General features: G+C 44.7%; 1 protein-coding gene across 1 annotated transcript in view; it reads left to right on the top strand.

Annotated features, from left to right (window-relative positions):
- Positions 1-20,689, top strand: part of USP42 (ubiquitin specific peptidase 42) — a 49,156-nt gene that overhangs the window by 19,903 nt on the left and 8,564 nt on the right. The window contains exons 6-15 of the mRNA XM_006859859.1: positions 615-685; positions 2,311-2,393; positions 3,340-3,451; positions 4,723-4,863; positions 5,028-5,128; positions 8,349-8,502; positions 10,021-10,737; positions 10,826-10,920; positions 12,595-14,064; positions 15,271-15,572. Of these exons, the coding sequence (XP_006859921.1) occupies positions 615-685; positions 2,311-2,393; positions 3,340-3,451; positions 4,723-4,863; positions 5,028-5,128; positions 8,349-8,502; positions 10,021-10,737; positions 10,826-10,920; positions 12,595-14,064; positions 15,271-15,572 (3,246 nt within the window). The remainder of the gene's footprint in view (positions 1-614; positions 686-2,310; positions 2,394-3,339; positions 3,452-4,722; positions 4,864-5,027; positions 5,129-8,348; positions 8,503-10,020; positions 10,738-10,825; positions 10,921-12,594; positions 14,065-15,270; positions 15,573-20,689) is intronic.

The raw sequence follows: 20,689 nt of genomic DNA on the forward strand, positions 1-20,689 counted from the left end.
CAATCCTCTCTTCCCAGAGGCAACCACCGTGCCAGTTTGTAGCATCACACCAGAACTCCATATATGCCCTATGTCCATGTAAAACTATCAATGTAGAGTAAACTCCTGGTGGTATTGGAACAGCTGGATCGAAGGGTATGGGTGTTTTAAATGTTGGTATTGCCACATTGTCCTTTCTAGAGGTTATACCAAGGAGCACTGGTGGTACAGTGGCTAAAGTAATCAGCTGCTAACCAAAAGGTTGGCAGTTCAAATACACCAGTCGCCCCACGGCAGAAAGATATAGCAGTCTGTTTCCATACAAGATGGCAGTTCTCTTCAGTCCTGTAAGGTTGCTATGAGTTGGAGTTGACTTGAGGGCAGTGGGTTTGGGTGTTTTTGGTTCGAGGTCATCCCACTGACATCTCACCTAAACTCATTACTGCTACACACGCTGTGTGAAGTCTTCATGCGCTAAAGCCTTTGTCCAGTGGGAGTGGGAGAAGAATGTGCCTTGTTGTAGTTTGTATTTGGATAAGCGTCTTTGCACTTTGTCCTTTCAGTAGTTGGTACTGTCATAATGATTATTACACTTTGCTAATAACTTTGTGGTTTTTTGTTTTTGTTTTTTTCAGTTAAATGTTTAAATTGCAAAGGCGTTTCAGATACTTTTGACCCGTATCTCGATATAACATTGGAAATAAAGGTAAACTTGATCGTCGCGGTAGTAGTGGGAAAAAAAAATCAGTCATCCTTTACAGAACTTGGTGGTTCACTTAGAATTTGGCTTATACTAGTTAGAGTGTGTGAACCGGAAATTGCAATGTGCTTCGACTTCATTTGAGACGTGATTTTGTTCAGGTTTTAAAAATGTTAAAAACTTCAGTTTTTCACCATTCCTTGAATTTTTCTCTTAATAAATCTTGTTGAACCCAGAAGGTATCAGTGCCATACTTCCATATTTTGGCATCTGATTCAAATAGACTCTGGACGGGGCCTATCTAGCTGCATTTAGAGGGTTATTCTTTAGGGATGGATCTGTTTCTTGCATTTTAAAAACTCCTGTTTTGTGTTTTTATTAAGCTTTTGTTTTTCTGATAATAAATGTGTAGTACATGCTTATGATAAAAATGGCAGATATTGTAGACATATGTAAAATTCCATCCTTCAGAATTAAGGCTTCTTGAAAATTGGATACATATTGTTCCAGATATTTATATATGTATATGTGTGTGTGTATATACAACATTTTGTATATGTAATTGTTGTTCAGTTCTGTGGAGTTGCTTCTGACTTATACTCACTGTATGTAGGGTTTCCAAAGAGCAGCTGGTGAGTTTGAACTGCCAACCTTACAGTTCAAATCAATCTTGTGACTCAGCACATTTTCCTGCAGCATCACATCAGGATGCTGTATATATCATATATATAACATAGAATCCTAGTATGTTGCTGCAGAATAAGCACTAGACCGCAAGGTCGGTTTAAAATGCAAGGTCAGATGTTCAAACTCACTAGTTACTCCTCAGAAACCCTGTGTAGGGTTGTTGTAAGTCAGAATTGACAGCATTTAGAGATAATAATAAATAAATAAATATATATATATATATGAGGGAATTTCAAAAAGTTAGTTGAAAAGAAGCCCTCTCACTTAATATCTATGAAATATGACTATACTTTCTGCCTTTTTGGCCTTTTGCTTATTTTCATGGAGTTGCACTTGGGGTGGGGCAGTCTGTGTATACACGTTCTCAGGGTGCTTGTGTTGGGTCCAGTGAACAGGTACACCTCCATTCACGTCCCTAATTCCTAGCTGCTTGATAACTTGGTTTATTCCCAATGTTGTGCTCTTTTAAGTAAAACCACATCAAGCAATCGCTGTATGTAGTTTTGCTCATCACTTCTGTCTGCTCCTTTTTGGGGGGCTTTTTTAAACTTTTTATTGTGAATTGAGTGAAGGTTAACAGACAAGATCATCAACTTTCCCCGCAACCAATCCTATGCTTTGCTTCATCTCAGTGATTACATTCCACTCCCTGCAATAACACCTATATGCTTCCTTTCCCTATGGCTGCCCTTTTACTTCTTATTTTTGAGGAACCAACAAAGCAAAGATACTTGATATATACCTACAAAACAAAAAATATATATTCATTTAGATGTCCAAAGGGCACATTTTGCAAGCCTGCCAGTCTGCTCATTTTTGAGTGAGAAGGGAAATGGTGAGATGTGTACATGTGTCATCAGACTGAGGGAGTCTTGTTTTTCTCGTATGAAGATGCACATTTGACTTCAGCTGTGAGTTATGATGCATGTGCCGTTTCTTCTCAGGCAGCTCAGAGTGTCAACAAAGCGCTGGAGCAGTTCGTGAAGCCGGAGCAGCTTGATGGGGAAAACTCCTACAAGTGCAGCAAGTACGTTGGTGGGCGGTACGAACTCTGGTGCCCACTGCTTTGACGGGGTTGTTGGAAGAACCCTACTAGACTCCCTTTTGCCTGAATGTTTCCAGCCCTTGTGCCCTTGGGGGCTGAAGTTTTATTTCTGTGTGCTAAGTTTGTGGAAGGATAGTAAGGCGAGGCCCTCCAGCAGCTGCCCCCGTCTGCCCCCCATCAGCACTGCTGTGGAGGAAGACGCAGCCGGGATTGCGTGTCTGTCACACAGGCCTGTCGTTGACGTCCCTCTGAAAGGCCGGATGGGGTAGCTCTGTGGAGCCCTTTTCTTCCCACCTGGTTAAGCAGCTTTCTCTCTTCTGATGGTTACCCAGAATTCGGGGTCACACGTACATTGTGTTTCTTCATAAAGTATATTATGTTTCCTCATGAAGTCAAGAAAGTGGGTTTAAGAAAACCTTGATTCTTTGATTTTAAGTAGATAATCGTTTTTAGTCAAAGATTCATTTTTAGTGAAAGAAGGCTTTCTCCCTCACCTCAGCTCCATGATCTTCGTTTTCCATCTTTTATCCAGATGGGACTTTGGTTTCACAGAATAGAAACCAGCTTAAATCGCTGTTAGTTTTCAGTTTGCTTTTCATTGAGAAAAACTTGTATTAAACAAGCTAAAACTTGTTTTAACTTGTTTAATACAAATTTGTAAAAACTTCTATTTTAAAATTATGGGAACACCTCCATGGCTTGGTATCTGAGAACTGCCGCCCCTTCTCCTTTTATACTAACTCGGCAGTTTCTCCCATATTTTTCATTTACTGTTTCCATCATCAGTTGAAGGGCTGGCATTTCTCGTCTAGTATACTAACTTTGGAAATGAATTCGGAATGTTGCAGAGAAACAACTAAGAAAAAACTACAATACCGAAAAATATAAATACAGATTCGTTTAACTCTTTTGTTTCTGTTTTTTCAAGATGTAAAAAGATGGTTCCAGCTTCAAAGAGATTCACTATACATCGATCATCTAATGTTCTCACGCTTTCTCTGAAACGTTTTGCTAATTTTACTGGTGGAAAAATTGCTAAGGTATGTAGATAATATTCATATCATTAACAACCTTTTCTATTGGGTCTTCTCAAGGTTTAAGTGTCAGTTGTTAGTTATAAAAGGTTATATAAACAACTTAATTGAATAAATGTGTTGGCTTGATTTTTCTTAAGCCTTTCAGCATTTAGTAGTGGGGATAAAAGGTCAAAGAATTGAGCCAGTGTTTTGGTGAGTGTGCGAATGAGTGTGTTGTACCCATGTCCTATAGCTGGCTAGATTTTCTGATGGTAAAATTGGTAACTATTGTGTACATCTGGTTTCATAGTTCATTCTTTATCATCCAGGCTAAGGAGAGGCATAGGAAACCAGTGTATGTGATGTGAAATCGAGAGGATTTCTCAGCCATGTCTTGCCCTCCTTGGATCAAAGCCTGTTCTCTTGTTTGTTCATTTCTTTGCTGATTGGAGGTGGTGATGGTGTTGGGTACTGCTGAGTCAGTTCCAACTCCCAGGAACCCCATGTACAATCATGAACAGCAGAAGGAAACACTTGCCCACTCCTGTGCCCTCCACACAATCATTCTTTATGCTTGAATCTATATTTGTAGCCACTGTGCCAGTCCATCTCTTGAGGGTCTTCTGCTTTTTTGCTGACTCTCTGTTTATCAAGCATAATGCCCTTCTCTAGGACTGGCCCCTCCTGTCACATGTCCAAGTACATGAGGTGAAGCCTTGCCATCCTGGCTTCTAAGGAGCATTCTGACTGTCTTTCTTCCTAGACAGATTTGTTTGTTGTTCTGACAGTCCATCGTATACTTGGTATTCTTCATCACTATAATAATTCAAGTGCATCACTTCAGGTTAGCAGTACTCTCAATTTTCCCAGTTTACTCCCACTTTCTAAAGATTGAAAGTGGTTAGAAATTAAAGAATAAGCAAGAGAAATAAAGCAATCTATTCCTGAATTATTGAAAATAAAAATAAATGATGATTAAAATCCAACATCGCCATTCTATTATGCTGGATTTGATTAATTCACTTTAATATGTATCTTTATTCCCTAAAAGGAAACAAAAATACAATGGGACTGCATTAAATACACTTTAACTTTACTCTTAGATTCGGGGACCCGCCAGACCCACCTGTCCTTTGGAGCGTGGTTGAGTGTGTGCGGTTTCTGCTGGACGTCGCGGACCGTAGTGTTCTGCCTGACTCCTCCTAGCAGACCTGTCCGACCTGCACCCACGTGTGTGGAATGATCTGAGCCTTCAGAAATGATGCTCCTTTTTCCCTCTTTCCATTTCGGTTTAGGATGTGAAATATCCCGAGTATCTTGATATACGACCGTACATGTCTCAACCCAATGGAGAACCGATTATTTATGTCCTCTACGCAGTCCTGGTACACACGGGTTTCAACTGCCATGCTGGCCACTACTTCTGCTACATCAAAGTAAGCCAGCTGTGCGCGTTTTGTGGAGAGCGGTGTGTGGATCTACATGCAAGCAAGATAACACTGTCATTCTGGGGTGATCGTGGGGACTTTTACAGTTAAAATGTGAATGTCCATTGTTTATCTAGATATAGCTAACCTGTCTTGTTGTCTCTTGTCTGCAGGCTAGCAATGGCCTCTGGTATCAAATGAATGACTCTATTGTGTCTACCAGTGACATTAGGTCGGTGCTCAGTCAGCAAGCTTATGTTCTCTTCTATATCAGGTATGGCATGAAAACAGAGCCTCGGTTTTGTCAGGAGCGATTTTCATTAATAAGAATAATAGTATAGTAAGTTTGTCTGCCGCATGGAAAAAGGGAGCCAGAGGTAGTGATAACAACAACAAAAAAAAAACCCAAAGTAGAAGGAGGGAATAGTGTAGTTACAGGACTTCCCAATGAAGAAGAAGTCAAGTTGATTTCTAGGAAAATAAACCTAACTGTAACTCTAAAACTATATCAAGCTTTACTCCTCGGGTAGCCCAATCCTTACTCTAACCTAACACTTAAGAAAACAGCCATTACACATATAGAACATCATATCAATATGTACTATATTTATATGCATAAGTCACACACACGCATGCCTGCACACGCCGGAGCTTCTAAAAGTTCTTGGAACATCTTAATTCCATTTTCTCACAAAGTTTTTGAAGCCCGTGTTTATGTTTTTATCTTGTTTGCTCGTCCTTTCTCATTGGCAAACATAAGTTCAGTATCAGATTACTTTTAACGCAGCAAGGAGCCCTGTGGTGCAGTGGGTTAAGCATTGGACCGCTAATCACAAAGTTGGTGGTTCAAACCCACCAGCTGCCCCGAGGGAAAAGATGAGGTTGCTTCCGTCCAATTGAAGTCTCAGAAATCCTCTGGGGTGGTTCTGCTCTGTCCTCTAGGGGCGCTCTAGGTCAGAATTGACTAGAAGGCAGTGGGTTGAACACAGCAGCCAGCTGGGTAGCTGTGCTGTGGGCCATGAGTGCATGTTGTGGATTTGGTGGCGCTCTCAGTTCTTCGGCAGGTGCAAGGGGGAGGGATAGCTTCCCCTACAGGCAACAAAGAATGTGGGCCTGAGGACCGTGGGGGCTGTGGTGGATGGAGGTAGGTGAGGGTCTCTGAGCAGCAGAGAGCTAACAGCGGCCCCTCCATCTCCCGAGCAGGGGCAGTAGCCACCTTCCTGGGCCAGCCCTCTTGTCCATAGCAGCTCTCATGAGCATCCTCTCTTGGTACTGTCACATCCTCTGACCCGTCAGCTCCATTTCCAGAAATGTGGCCTTCGGGAACACTCTGCCGTGTGCCTGCAGGTGTTCATGATGGTTGCTGTTGTGGAGGCAGTTTTGACCCATTGTGACCCTGTAAAGCAGCGCTGGGCAACCTTTTTTTTTTTTTTTTTTTAATGTTTTATTATGAATTATGTGATAGTTTACATGGGAGAACATTAGCTTAAATTCATTCTATCACATATTGTTTCATTGCCATGGTTACAGTCCCCTCCATGCATCATCAACCAACCAAAGGGTATATCCCACAAGCCTGCCCCCTAGTCATCAACACACAGCCCCTCACCCTCTCTGTGTGTAAAGTCCTCAGCTGTTCCATCTCCACATCATGGTCTCTGCCTCCATCTCTGGCGTCACTGCGTCTCTGGGTAGGGTCCTGCTCTTTGCTCTTCTCCCTTGATGGTCCCAGGGACCTCTTCTCCTAGACTGCAAAGTTAATCACTCCCCTCTTTTTGCTACAAAATGTCAACCTTTACATTTCCAACCCTCACAGTCAGTCCTGACAACAGTTATTCACTATTGTACCAGAAGAGACCCATTCCCATCTCCTTTCATCAGCCCCACCCAGACAGATTGAATACTAAGTGGAGATTCTACCTTCCTCCGTGCCCTCTGGATCTAGGCTCCGTCTGGATTTAGGCTCCCTCTTGAAAGCTTGTAAACCAGTCACTTCTTGCCTTTGTAGGCTCTCCCATTTTGGGGTAGCCAATGTCCAAGTTGGGCAGCCTTTTTTCTGCCAAAATTTATGCTGTTATTTGCGGCCGTACAAAATTACCAACTTAAAAATTAGCCTGTTATTTTGGTCAAACATTTAATTATATCACTCCTAATGTTATGGTTGGAACTGCCTTGGCAGGGCCAGACCAAATGATTTCATGGGCCTTGTGACACCTGTGGTACGGGCATCCTACACCCCTGCAGTGCATAGAGTTTCTAAGGCTGTAAGTCTTTGTGGGAGCAGAAAGTCTCATCTTTCTCTTGCAGAGTGGCTTGTGGGCTCGAACTGGTAGCCTTGTGACTCACAATCCAGTGCTTAACTTACAGAGCTACTGCACTCCCCTGTCCATGAAAAATAGTTTACAATTAAGGATCCTCTAAGTTGTCCAACAATAGCAGAATGATCGAGCAAATTGTAATCGACCCTGATATACCTGCTGAAATTGGTTTTGAGAACGTTTTTTGTTTTTAGTGGTATAGAGGTGCTCAGTTTATATGAGAGAAGAGTGGTTTGAAATGTTATGTACAGGCCTTGAAAAAGCACTGTAGGCCCTGAAGATCAAGGTACTGTACCAGATCCGAATAGGGAGGCGTCTCTGAGTAGCAGCCAAAGGGCCATGTATGTTGTATTTCTTTTACTGGACATTGATTGATATATTGATATATTTTTCTTGTTGTTAAGTACTGTGGAGTCGATTCCAACTCATAGTGATTTTGTACAGGGTTTCCGAGGCTGTAAATCTTTATGAGAGCAAAACGCCTCATTTTTCTCCTGTGGAACAACTGGTAGTTTTGAACTGCTGACGTTGCGGTTGGCAGCCCGAACTCATAAGCACTATGCTACCAGAGCTCCTATATTGATATATAGATATAGATAAAAGGAAAAATTGTTTTCAGGTATTGGCATCCTCAGAATGACTGTTAAGTGCTGTCTAGTCTGTGCCTACTCATAGTGACATGGTATAGGGTTTCTGAGGTCTGAAGCCTTTGCAAGAGCAGAAAGTCTCATCTTTCTCCCACGGAGAGGATGGTGGGCTCAAAACACCAACCAACATTGTGATTCACAGTCCTGTAGAACCACCACACTCCTATACTCTAAGTTGTTGTTGTTGTTAAGTGCCATCAAATCAGTTCTGAGTCATAGCAACCCTGTATGGGGCTTCCGAGAGGCATGGCTGGTCAGTTTGAGCCACTGACGTTATGGTTCAAACCAACCTTATGGTCCAGTACTTACAGTACAGCGCCACACCAAGACTGCATGCTTAGAATACATGGGTACAGATCTGCTTAGTTTTCTTGTCCCTGGGTAGAACAGTTGACATCCACCTCAGCCTGCAGGGGAGAAGGCGGTGGTGGGGGGTGGGGGGGGAGTTCTAGTGTCAGTGTTTTGCCTGAGGAGTGGGCTGTGGCTCCAGATGGACCTCGGTGAACGCTGTCACACTCTTTACCTCCAGGGCCCACGATGTGAAAAATGGAGGCGAACTTACTCATTCCACCCACAGCCCAGGCCAGTCGTCCCCCCGGCCGGTTATCAGTCAGCGGGTTGTCAACAACAAACAGGCCTCGGCAGGCTTCATTGGACCACAGCTCCCTTCTCATGTGATAAAGGTAACACTCATCGGTAGGCGCTAATCTTTGAGAGTCATCGTTGACATTATTATAATCAAACCCTCAAGTTCACATGGCACTAGTTGCTATGTTTTTTTCCTCTACATCTGGGTTTACATCAGTTAGAAAAGTTGATCCCAGCCCTTTTATGTATTAAGAAGATTTCCAGATATGCCGAAAACCTGATATAATGATCAGAGAGAAAGTGTGGATATCTGTTGTTGATGTTGGTTCTTGCCAAGCTGATCGCAGTGCGTGACCTGCTCCATTGGATGTGCCTGACCAGAAGCAGACAGCCAGGCTTTTTCTCTCACGGTGCTGCTGGGTGGGTTTGAACCGCCAGCCTTTAGGTTAGCCCATGCAAACCACTTGTGGTTCCAGGGATAATGATACAGAAAACAGTTTGTATAGAAGATTATACCTACATATTAGGAATTGTTAACTTCCACTTTGAACTCCCACTTACTCTGCTGATGACCTAGTTCGTGGATGTCTAGTGCTGGACTCCAGGAAAGTGACCCTTTACATGGACACTTTGGGATGGTCCACATTGCTTTTGCAGGATTTGGCATCTTCTGTGTGTTTTCATGGGCTCCCTGATGGCTCCTGTCCAGGAGAAAACCTACAGTGTTAGCCATGCTGAAGGAAATGCACAGTGTGAATGGAAAGGAGGCTGACTTTACGTCCAGGTCCTTTTCAATTTCAGCTGACTTAGTTGTGAATGATCACACAGATTGCCGGTTGTGTGCTGTATGTGGATGGCAGCAGTAGTCTTGAATCCAAAGTCTCTGGGAGCTGGCCAGGCAGCAGGCTTCTGGGTAGGGGACCTCTGGACTCAGGCAAATCGGATCCCACAAGCCCATGTATGGGGCAGCCTCTCTTGTTTCATCACATGTTTTTTTTCTTTTTTGTGTGTGTGTTTTACATGAAACATTCTACTTTTAAGATAGTAGCTATTTCAGAGAGTTAAGAAAACATAGTGAAGACCAGACAAATGTCACCTCTAAGCCAGACATCATTCATGAGCACTTGGCAGCTTCTGGGGTGGAGCCACTGTCCTTGGGCTGTGGGCAAAACCCCTACACGAGTCCCAGGCCAGGTTAGGGGGCCTGTGCTTGCTTAGGTCTCTTCTGTGTCTGTGGGAGCCCCTTCCTCCTATGTTAGTGGTAGACTCCCGAGAAACTCCACTGAGGAGAACCTGCAGACAGCACGTGCAAAGGGGCTGCTCATCTGCCTGATTTGGGCCAACTGAGTGTCACTTGAGCTTGTGCTGTAGAACATATTCTGACTGACATTTGTCTCTATTTGTGTGATTCATTGCCCAGACTTGTGAAAGGGATGTGATGGGCAGGCGCGGCTGGAAGAAAGGAGGGAGGTATTTCAGGTAGTATGACGCTTGTGATTTATTCAAAGAGAAAGCAGACCAAAATGGGAGGGAGGGCCCATGAGGCAGACTGGATGCTGGTTTGGGTGACACTGTTATGGAACCCTCACCCACCCTGGTTTACTTCCTTCCAGAACCCACCGCATTTAAATGGGAGTGGACCCTTGAAAGAAACCCCAAGCAGTTCCATGTCGAGCCCTAATGGGACTCCCAGTGTCAACAGGGCCAGTCCTGGGAGTGCTTCCACTTCGGTTCAGAACTGGTCAGTGAACAGAGCCGCCGTTATTCCAGAACACCCCAAGAAACAGAAGATTACCATCAGTATTCACAATAAGTTGCCTGTTCGCCAGGGTCAATCTCAGCCTAACCTTCATAACAACTCTCTGGAGAACCCTACCAAGTCTGTGCCCTCTTCTACCATTACCAACTCTTCTGCAATACAGTCTACCTCGAATGCCTCTCCCATGCCAGTTTCTAGTAAAGTAACCAAGCAGATCACCCCCAGTGAAACCTGTCCCCAGCCCGTGATGAACGGCAAGTCCAAGCTGAACTCTAGTGTGCTGGTCCCCTATGGTGCTGAGTCGTCTGAAGAGTCCGACGAGGAGCCCAAGGGACTAGGCAAGGAGAATGGTCTTGGGACAACCGAAAGCTCTCATCCCTCTGGCCACGAGGCTGAGGATGGTGAGGTTTCTCAGCATGAGTTTCAAGCGCCTATTACCCTTAACGGTGCTAACAGCATGGACAGCGACCTGAAGGAAAACGGTCTGCCCTTGGATGCTGCCAGCTGCCCAGCCCAGCCCGCTCCACACTTGGAAAACCCCTTTTCTAAGGCCAATGGTCTCCCTGCAAAGGTGAGTGAGCTGTCTGCTGGGTGGAATGACTGGCAGTACAGAGCTGTTGGGGGTTCGAGTTGAGATAGTGCTTGTTTTTCTATCCTAGTTGATGCCTGCACCTTTGCCACCTCTCCCAGAAGATCAAGTCCTAGAGACCTTCAAACTCAGCAGCAAAGTCAAAAGCTCGATGGAAGAAACCAGGTAAACAGACCTTATAGACAAATGGGACTGCCGACATTTCAGATAGGAGCCCAACACTTAACCCACTGTGCTATCAGGTTTCCTTGAGTAATATTTATAGAATCTGTTACTTGGTTTTTTGGAAAAGAAAGTTGTAAAACTGTAGTCAAGTCCATGAAAACCTGATGTGTTTGCGCTAACGCTTCCTTCTCCCATGTAGCCGCCCTCTGGTTATGGCACCCGTCTGAATTAGCCATCCCATGCTTTCTCATGGGACCCTTAATGACAAGCAATTGTAGGAGTTTCTAATGACCTCTCTACTATTCTGTCATTCAGTTACACGTTAATTTTAAAGAAAGTGGTATATTTCCCTAGCTGACACAACACTGAGGAATGAAAGGAAAGGTCATAGCTTTTTCACTAGGTAATCGGGTACAGTAGGACCGGTGAGCGGGCAGGTAGGTGCCTGTGTCTGCGAGTGGACCCTGTGGTGTGCTGGAACTCGTCCTCAGCAACATGACTCGCTAAAGGTTTCAGAGATGTTCTGACCAGACCTCAGTGCCATCATCTCTAGATTCACACAGTAGGTCCATTTTTGAAAAACTGCATGTCTGTTAATGGAGTCCTGGTGTGGTGCACTATAGAACAAACTATTGGACTTCTAACTACAAGGTCAGTGGTTCAAACCCATCAGCTTCTCCTCAGAACCAACTCAGTGGCAATTAACATTAAAACTGTGCCTGCCAATAGCCAGGTTTCTCACCCTTGTGAGTGTCAGGACATGTGACACACATGGCACTCGTTCCTGATGGGGGGGATCCCTTGTCTCCTTGTGGCAACCCCCAAATTAACCCCCCCTGTTTTGAAAATGACCCCTGCAGGCGGGTCTGCAGTCCCTGAGAACTGATCATCCAATAGGACAGAAGAACGCTGGGTGCTCAGCCCCAGCATTCCCCAAAGGTGGAATGGCCTCTCTGCTCAGTTTCTCACTTTGTGGCTCTCCCCGTTTTCCTTTTGGTCTGGCTCAACGGATGCTTGTACAGGTGGCCGTATAAGCAAACCACGTGTGTGTCTTCACAGACTCAAGTTGCTTTACAAGTTGGCCAGACGCTCACCCTCACGTTGCAGGCGATTCTCTGCAGCAACTCCATGTGTCTTCTCGCCCCAGGCTACTCCCTCTAAGCAGTGGGCCCTTACTGGTTGCTGGCAGTGCGGGTTAATCCTGAGACCACAGCAAAAGCGTGACCGTGATTAGGGCAAGTTGGTTTGCTAGAGGAAGCTTTTCTGTGGCCCCATTGATGCCTCCTAGTTTATAAGACTCCAGGGAGCTGCTGGATCCAAGGCTCCAGGAGAAGCTAGAGCTTCATTCACCTCATCGACTCGGGTAGACTGAGTTACTAAGGGAAGTGAGAAACATTCTCAGAAGCAGGAGGATCGGAACTGCAGAATTATTGATGCTGGAAAATGCTGGACAGGAGGTAGGCTTGATACAAAATTTAGTGTGTTTCTCTAAGAAGGGAAAGAAACAGTTCAACGTTCCTAGTGATGGTCAGGAATTTTAGCCAGATACGGTTAGAGGTGTAAATAGCTACTAAGTGGATTTGTGAAGTATTTATCCCTGTAAGCTAATGACAAAAACTGTTAAGCAGTCAAGCTAATGACCTCTTTACTTCTTTCTCTCAGTGGGGGCTACAGTGCAGCTGGACCAGAAAAGAACCCTGAAGAGGAGGCTGAGGTGGAGGGCAGCACTCTGGATCCCAGCGAAAGTCTGGAGGCCGTGGTGGGTCTCAGCAGCCAGTTAACGAAGGCACTGCCTCCCACTGAGCTCAGCATCAGATCTACCAAAGAGGACGCATCCGAGAACTGTTCCGCAAACCCCACTGAGCCTTTGCCCAACTCCAACAATCTTTTTAATGCCAACAAGAGTACCTTAGGGGATGCCCTGCTCTCCACACTGTGCGATCCTGGTGGTTTAACCAGTGATCCGATCAAACCAGGACAAGATGTGAATGGGACGTTAATAGAGGGCCCGCGGAGCAAAGGCTTGGTGGAAATGGCAGAGAAGATAACACCGACACTCTCCGTAAACTCTGACGATGAGTGTGACCACAAACTCCGGGTTTTCGTCAGTGGAGAGAAATGCCAAGAACGTGAGGACCTCCTCCAGAGCTCAGGTGTGGTCCCAAGTGAGCTGCCCTGCCCCCTGTTAGACCCCCTCACAGAAAATCATCCCTCAGATGGGGCCATGGAGCAAAGCATCAGTGAGAGAGGCGAAGAAAATAAGGCTGGGCAGAAAGTTCTGGACCATTCTCCTGTCAAGGAAAAAATCAGCCTCAGGAAAGTTGATCGAGGACATTACCGGAACCGACGAGAGCGTTCCTCCAGCGGCGAGCACCCAAGGGAGAGCCGCAGCAAGACCGAGGACCGCTACCACAAGCAGCCTCGACACCCCTACATGCGGGAGCGACCCCGGCAGGACCGCCACAAGCCTGAGCACTGCAATGGGAGTCAGCACCATACGGCTCCCAGCGAGCGGAGCAGCCCCAGTGAACGTCACACCCTGGGCCGGTACAGCCACCACCACTCACGGATCCGAAGCGGGTCCGAGCAGGAGTGGAGCCGGTACCAGCACTCCGACAGTGAGCACTGCTGGGGCCGTGACAAGTACTACCCTGAGAAAACAAGGTGGGACAAGTGTCGCTACTACCATGACAGGTACGCCCCCTATACGGCCCGGGAGTGGAAACCGTTCCACAGCGACCGGGAGTACGACAAAGCGGCTCCATACAGCAGCCGGCCGTACAAGGACTACTACAAAAGCCGGAAAGGCTACGAGCTGGTGGCCAAAGAGAAGGACCGGCACCACTTCAGCAGTCCCAGGGTCGGCCCGCCCCACACGCTCCCACCCTACCCAGAAAAATACCCCCTCGAGAAAGTCGCACTTGTCGCTGACGAACTTGGTGGTCATCTGTCTGATCGCTTCCACAGCCACGCCAATGGAAAGTCTCGGAAGCGGCGATATGGCAGCGTAGAAATGACCGAGGCTGAGAGGGAAGCCAGGAGAAGCCAGCCCAAGGAGTCCTTCGAAGAGCCCAAAGTGAAGAAGCACAAAAAGTCCAAGAAGAAGAAGAAATCCAAAGACAAACACAGAGACCGGGACTCCAGGTAGGTGTGGAGCCACCTGTGGGCCGGGGAGGCCGTGGGCCCAGGCCACGAATCGTGGCTGCTCCGTTGTCCACAAGCTCTACCTCTGTCTTAGCCCCACTTAGTAACTAGTCAAGGAAAGGCTACATCATGCTTATTGGATTTATGTTTTCATCTTTCTGTGGGTTTTCAGATTGCACTGTTTTTATAGATTTCTAATACCTAGTTGTGCTTTGTTAAGCTCCTTCTTGCTTCATGGCACACAAGCAGAACTCAGAGAAATGGAGAGTTCAGTTCCTCAATGAGTAGACGAGTTACATTTGTACTAGACTGTTACCTATGAGGTGTGCACAAGCATGGTCAGAGAGTTGGGATTTGTGGGAATGACGGACACGGGACACGGATATGAAGTGAACCCACATGGTGGGGAGAAGGATGCCAATAGACATGCTTGATGCAGGGTGACCACAAACCTTCTATTTGTGAAAGAAAATATATAAAACATCCACGAAACACAGCAAAGTGAAGCTCAGGTTTACCTGGATAGTAACATGCCCAACCAGCTTGTACTTCAAAATGCTGTTGCCAGTTTTAGCTAGCATTTTGTAACTCTCGTGCTGGGGTTCTTATTCACCACATGTGGTTCGTATTTTCTTCATGTTCAGTGGCTGTCCGAGGGCAGGCTACACTCCTCCAATGCCATTGTTTCTTGTCTCTGTGGGTCACTTTGAAAGGGACATTGGTTCTGTATTCTTAAGAAGCAAATTGTGTGGTGGTTGCCTTGAAAAAGGTTTCTCCGTGCTTTAGTGGAATAGCAAAGGGCAGAATCACTCCGTAGTTTAGGCGCCAGCTCTTCAAATGGAAACCCCGGGAAGAACTGAGCCCTGGATGCCTAGACAGTGATGACTTGAGGGGAAGGCAGAGCACATAACCACCTTTCTCCTGTGTGCATGAGATACCTGGTGGAACATTCTGTTTGTTTGCTGGAATCCCCCAGCATGTTTTACCACTGAGCAGAGTTCTGCACAGCCAAGGAAGGCTTCGGCAGAGCAGTTGAAGTTTAGGGATGAATGTCTGACCTTGACCTTAAACACTGGTTACAGTGAAAACAACCCATGTTCAGTTAGATAATGTGCTTTGCCAGTGTTCAGAACAACACGTGGGTCTAAAAACCAAGTGGGTTTGCTTTTCTTACTGTATTTTTTATTCTGGTACGGTCTCTTACAGGCATCAGCAGGATTCAGATCTTTCAGTCGTGTGCTCTGATGCTGACCTCCACAGACACAAAAAAAAGAAGAAGAAAAAGAAGAGGCACTCAAGGAGATCAGAGGACCTTATTGCAGATTCTGAACTCCAGTTGCCCAAGGCCGCTGGCTCTGAGACTGTGCACCATGCCCGGAGAGCCCAGGGCGGCATCCCTCTCCACCCTGGTGGGCCTCTTGAAGGCATGGGACCTTGCCGCGAGAAAACCAAACACCTCCGGATGGAAAGCAGGGAAGGCCCGCATCGCCTCTCTGAGTGCGGCCAGGGTAAGTGTTCTTAGTTTAGAGTTAAGAACAGAGAAAATCTTGTTTTTAATAAAAATCAAAGTTTTTAAGGGAAGAAACCCAGTGGCATGAGTTATATGGAATGATGTGTAAGTTTCCCACCCACCCCATCCCTCCAGGCCCACCTCTTAGATGTACAGTGTGACTCAGTTGTCTGGTTTAGATACTTATCACTGACCCCTTAGCATTCATTGGAAGCTCGTGTTAGGTAGCACCAAACCCAACAGAGCCCGGAATCAGTAAGTCCCAGAATATCTGGTTCTGGATGTTTGCCTCATAAAGGTCTAGAAAACCCAGCTGAGTCGATGCCAACTCCTAGCAACCTAGAGGACAGACTCGGGCTTCAGAGGCTGGACATTTTTACAGAAGCAGACTGCCACATCTGTCTCGCAGAGTGGCAGGTGAGTTTGAACTGCCAGTCTTTCAGTTGGCAGCTGAGTGCTTAAGCACTGTGCCATTGGGCTCCCTTCTTTTGAAGGACTCGAACTCTGCAAACCGTTTTTGATAAGACATATTTTTGCTCTCCCAAGTCCTTAGACCACTGGTATTTCTCACTGTAATCTGATGACTCGGGTCCTTGGAAGATTAGTTCTAGGTCTGAGAGAGAGCAACGCTCTGAGGCTGCTCCACTTTGTTTTGTTTGTCTTGCTCTCACAGTTTGATGTTTTCCTGAATGGAAAGAACTATGTGTGAAGTTGCCTCTCTTCCCCTTTCTGATGGGCTCCCAGGGACCTTTGACCTGAAAAGTTGCTTTTGGAGCCTGTTACAGGTCCCTGGAATATCAGTCAGTTGTCCTAGAGTGAAGTTGGCAAACACTGTCTTTCCAGGGTCTGCAAGTTAAGAATCGTTGTGGCATTTGTACTTTTGTATGTGTGTGTGTTGAACAAATACAAATATGCTGGACAAGAACTACAGTATCTCAACTTTTTAATTTTTATTATTGTGAACTGAGTGATAGTTTTACATGGAAGAACATGGGCTTTATACCATCGTTTCAATCTCCTCTGTACATCATTATTCAAAAGTATTTGCTTCTGTTCCCTCTGTTTTGCTGGGGGTGGGGAGTAGGCAGATGTACAAAGAAACACTCAGGAATATATAATCATTAAACAACCAAAGGGCACATTCTGCAAGTCTGCCTCCTGGCCGCCGTACTCTGTCCCTCTCTTTCCATGAGTCCAGAGTCCTCAGCTGCTCCCTCTCTCCGTGTCCTCATCTCTGCCTCCATCTCTGGTGTCGCTGCTTCTCTCAATAAGGGTCCCTGACAGTTACAGTCAGTCATGATAATAATTACTCACAGTTGGATCATAAGAATCTTATCCCCATCTCTTTTCACCAGACCCATGTAGACAAGATGAAAACTGTTCAGTGGGGACTCTAAATTCCCCTGCACACTCTTAAACTCCCTCTTGAAAACTTGTAAGCCAGTCACTTGGTGCCTTTATCACCCCTTCATTTTAGGGAGCCAATGTATAAGTTGCCCATCCCTGTATACCCTGTATTACAGAGGGGCTAGGATTGATATATATGTATTTTTTTAATTTGAAAATGTCAGAAATACAATTGATGATTTTTTTTATAAAAGGTCTTTATTGTGAATTGATTGAAAGTTTACAGGGCAGATAGATCATCATTCAACAAATCATATATACCTTGTTTCATTACAATGATTATAATCCCCTCCATGTACCATCAGTTAATAAGTGAATTTCTATTCACTTTAGCTCTTTTTTAAAAAACAAAACAAAAGCAACACTCAGGCATATATAATGATTTACACATCTAAAGGGCACATTCTGCAAGTCTGCCTCCTGGCCACCAGCTCTTAGTCCCTCTCTTCCCATGAATCTAGACCTCAGCACCTCCCCCTCTCCATGCCCCCATCTCTGCCTCTATCTCTGGCATCGCTGCTTCTCTGGATAAGGTCCTGCATTCTGCTTGTGCTCTTCTCCCTTGATGGTCCTAGAGTCCTCCGTTTCTGGACTGTAAGATTAACCATTCCCCTGTTTTTGTTAGAAAACTTCTACCTTTATAGTTGTGATAGTCACAATTAGTCATAATTATTCACTATAATATGAATCTTATCCCCATTTCTATTCACCAGACCCATCTAGACAAAATGAAAATTATTCAATGGGGACCCTTTCTTCCCCCCAACACTCTCAAACTATACTCCCTCTTGAAATTTTATAAGCCAGTCACTTTGTGCCTTTATCGCTCCCTCATTTTAGGTAGCCAATATCTAAGTTGCCTGTCTCTACTGACCCTGTGTACAGAGGAGATAGCATTGATACTTGATGTGAAGACTCCTTCCCTCTCTGTTGGTATTTAGAGTTACTACCTCCATGAGAATAGGTCAGGTTCATCAAATTGTAGCAATTTACCCTTGTTTCCTTTATCCCCAATTTTTTTTTTTAATCATCTCTAGTTATGTTCTGATTATCAAGCCATTGACGCTAGGTCAAATGGGTACTGTCTGCAAGTTTGGGTGTTCTTGTGCATCTCCCCTCACTTCATATCAGCTGGATGCTTCACTCTCAGCTCTAGCCCTCTATGGCTATGTCGATGTCCATGGGCTCAAGTGTCCCCAGGTCTCACCACACTTTGGACCAACCAGCCCTTCCTCTTCTCTCTCTCATCTCCAGGTCAACAGGAGTCAACGGGCTGTGGTTGAACTCAGACCATTAATTCATAGGATGCCTTTCTCCCTCTTCCACTCACCAGTAGACCAATGTGGTTGCCAGCAAGCTTACATGCTTGTTTGTGTGTTCCCTTTGAGTTTCAGTCTTAGAGGGGAGTTTGTCCTGAAGGAGTTTGATTGCTTGCCTTGATGGCTTCCTCGTGAACAGCTTGCTTATTCTTGTAGTTTGTTTTGGATTTTTCCTAATCTTTCTTTGAAGATGTACCTTCTGTTGCACTAGCTAGTCCAGGCTGGTCTGCTTGTCCTTTCTAATGGGAATGTCCCACCTCATAAAGTTCTGGATGGGTAATCCAATCAGTTACAGGCTGAAGATGGGCTTACAAGTTTTCTGTAATCATGTTTTCCAACATTTGTATCCCACTAAAGTGGGATTTTACAATATTTTACAATAGTAGACAGGGGAAACCAATATTCATAAGACAGTCAAGCATTTCAGTATTATTTTCCCTCTTCTAACTATGCCTAGATCCCTGTATCACAGAGCCCTGTTGTTCCAAGATTGAGCATGCATTACTATTTACCTCTGTCCCACTTAGGCCATGCAAACCTGTCTCAGTGTTCCCCTATCTATCTTGTTATTCCACCTCCTCCCTCTTCTTGTATTGTTCTCTCTAATACCCAAACTAAACCTCCCACCCCAACCCCACTGTTGTGGTTACCTTATATTCCATTAACTCTTCCCTCCATTTAAGACAGTCTATTTAGTCCTGTAGTGTACCTGACCTTCTCACCACCTGGATCTCTGTTCCTCTGTGTTTACCTTCTTTCACATTGTAATTATTTTGATAATAGACTGACCTCCCAGATCCTCTGTTCTTATAATTTTATTCTGTTCTTGACTCTTCCATTTGTCGATTGAGTTCAGAGTGATACTGCCGTGTTCATCATTCTCTGGTTGTTGTCTGTTCTTGTTGGTTGTCAGTCCACAGAACTTCCTTTAGGATGTTTTTCATAGCAGGGTTGGCTTTGGCAAAATCCCTTAGCTTCTGTTTATCCTGGAATGTTTTGATTATACCATCGCATTTGATTGACAACTTTGCTAGGTAGAGGATTCTTGGGTGGAAGTTTTTTTCTTTCAGGGTTTTATATATGTCTCCCCATTGCCTTCTTGCCCGCATGGTTTCTGTTTAGAGATCCGAGCTTAATCTGATTTGCTTGCCTTTGTATGTTACACTTCACTTCTCTTTTCCCTAGCTGCTGTCAGGATTCTCTCCTTATCTTTGATTTTGGAGAGCTTGATTATTATATGTCTTGGTAATTGTCTTTTAGGGTCTGTCCTTCCTGGGGTTCGTTGAACTTCTTGACTACTTATCTTTTTACTTTTCAGGATATTAGGGAAGTTTTCTTCCAGAAGCTCTTCAACTATCCCCTCTGTGGACTTGTGTAATTCTTCCCTTTTCGTGATGCTGATAATTCTAAAGTTATTCCTCTTCATGTTGCCCAACACGAATCTTAGACCTCCTTCAGATTTTTTTATCCTTTTTGTGCTTGCTCTTCTATCTTAGTAGTGTTGAGAGATTTATCTTCGAGCTCACTAGTTCTGGCTTCTATCTCTTCAATTCTACTCCTTTTCCCTTTTAGTGTATTGTCCATTTCTCATATTCTATTATTAACCATTTGGATCTCTTTTTGTAGGTTTTGAATTGTTTCCAATGCTGTATTTATCTTATTTGATTGTTCCTGTAGCACTTTCCTGACTTCTTCCTTATTTTTCTCAACTTCATTGTATAGTGTTTTGATACATTTTATAATCATTTTTCTGAATTTCTTTTCAGGCATTTCCAAAGCCTGCCCATCTTTCTGTATGGAGTGTAGGTCTACTTCCAGCTCATTTGCTTCAGTCACTTTATCTCGTTTCTGGACATGTGTAGATATGGTCATCTGTTTCTGTTTTTGGGGGCATACTCAGGAGTTATCTTAATACTTAGATGGGTGTGTATTTTGGTATTTTTTATGTTTCTGATTGCCTCCAGGTAGATGCCATCAGGAGATGGGCTTCCCTTTTCACTCTTCTTCCTGAGAAATTTCAAGATGTCACTGTTGTTCGTTGTAACCTAACTCAGGATTTCATTTTTGGCTTATTTCCTTTTCTTTCTGCCTGTCCAGCCTTTTCAGGCCTTTTCCCTAGTTCAGGCCTTTTCCCTAGTAAGACACAGTTCAGGGCTGGCTGTGGCAGTTTTTAACTGCCATTTGTTTTTTTTTTGTTTTTGTTCTTATCATTTTATTCTGTTCTTGACTCTTTCATTTGTCGACTGAATTCAGGTTGATGCTGCCATGTACGTCATTCTGTAGTTGTTACGTGTTCTTGCTGGTTCTCAGTCCACAGAACTTCCTTTAGGATGTTTTTCATAGCAGGGTTGACTCTGGCAAAATCCCTTAGCTTCTGCCTATCCTGGAA

The sequence above is a fragment of the Chrysochloris asiatica genome, unplaced genomic scaffold, assembly GCF_000296735.1.
Source record: "Chrysochloris asiatica unplaced genomic scaffold, ChrAsi1.0 scaffold00034, whole genome shotgun sequence".
In the NCBI taxonomy this organism is placed as follows: Eukaryota; Metazoa; Chordata; class Mammalia; order Afrosoricida; family Chrysochloridae; genus Chrysochloris; species Chrysochloris asiatica.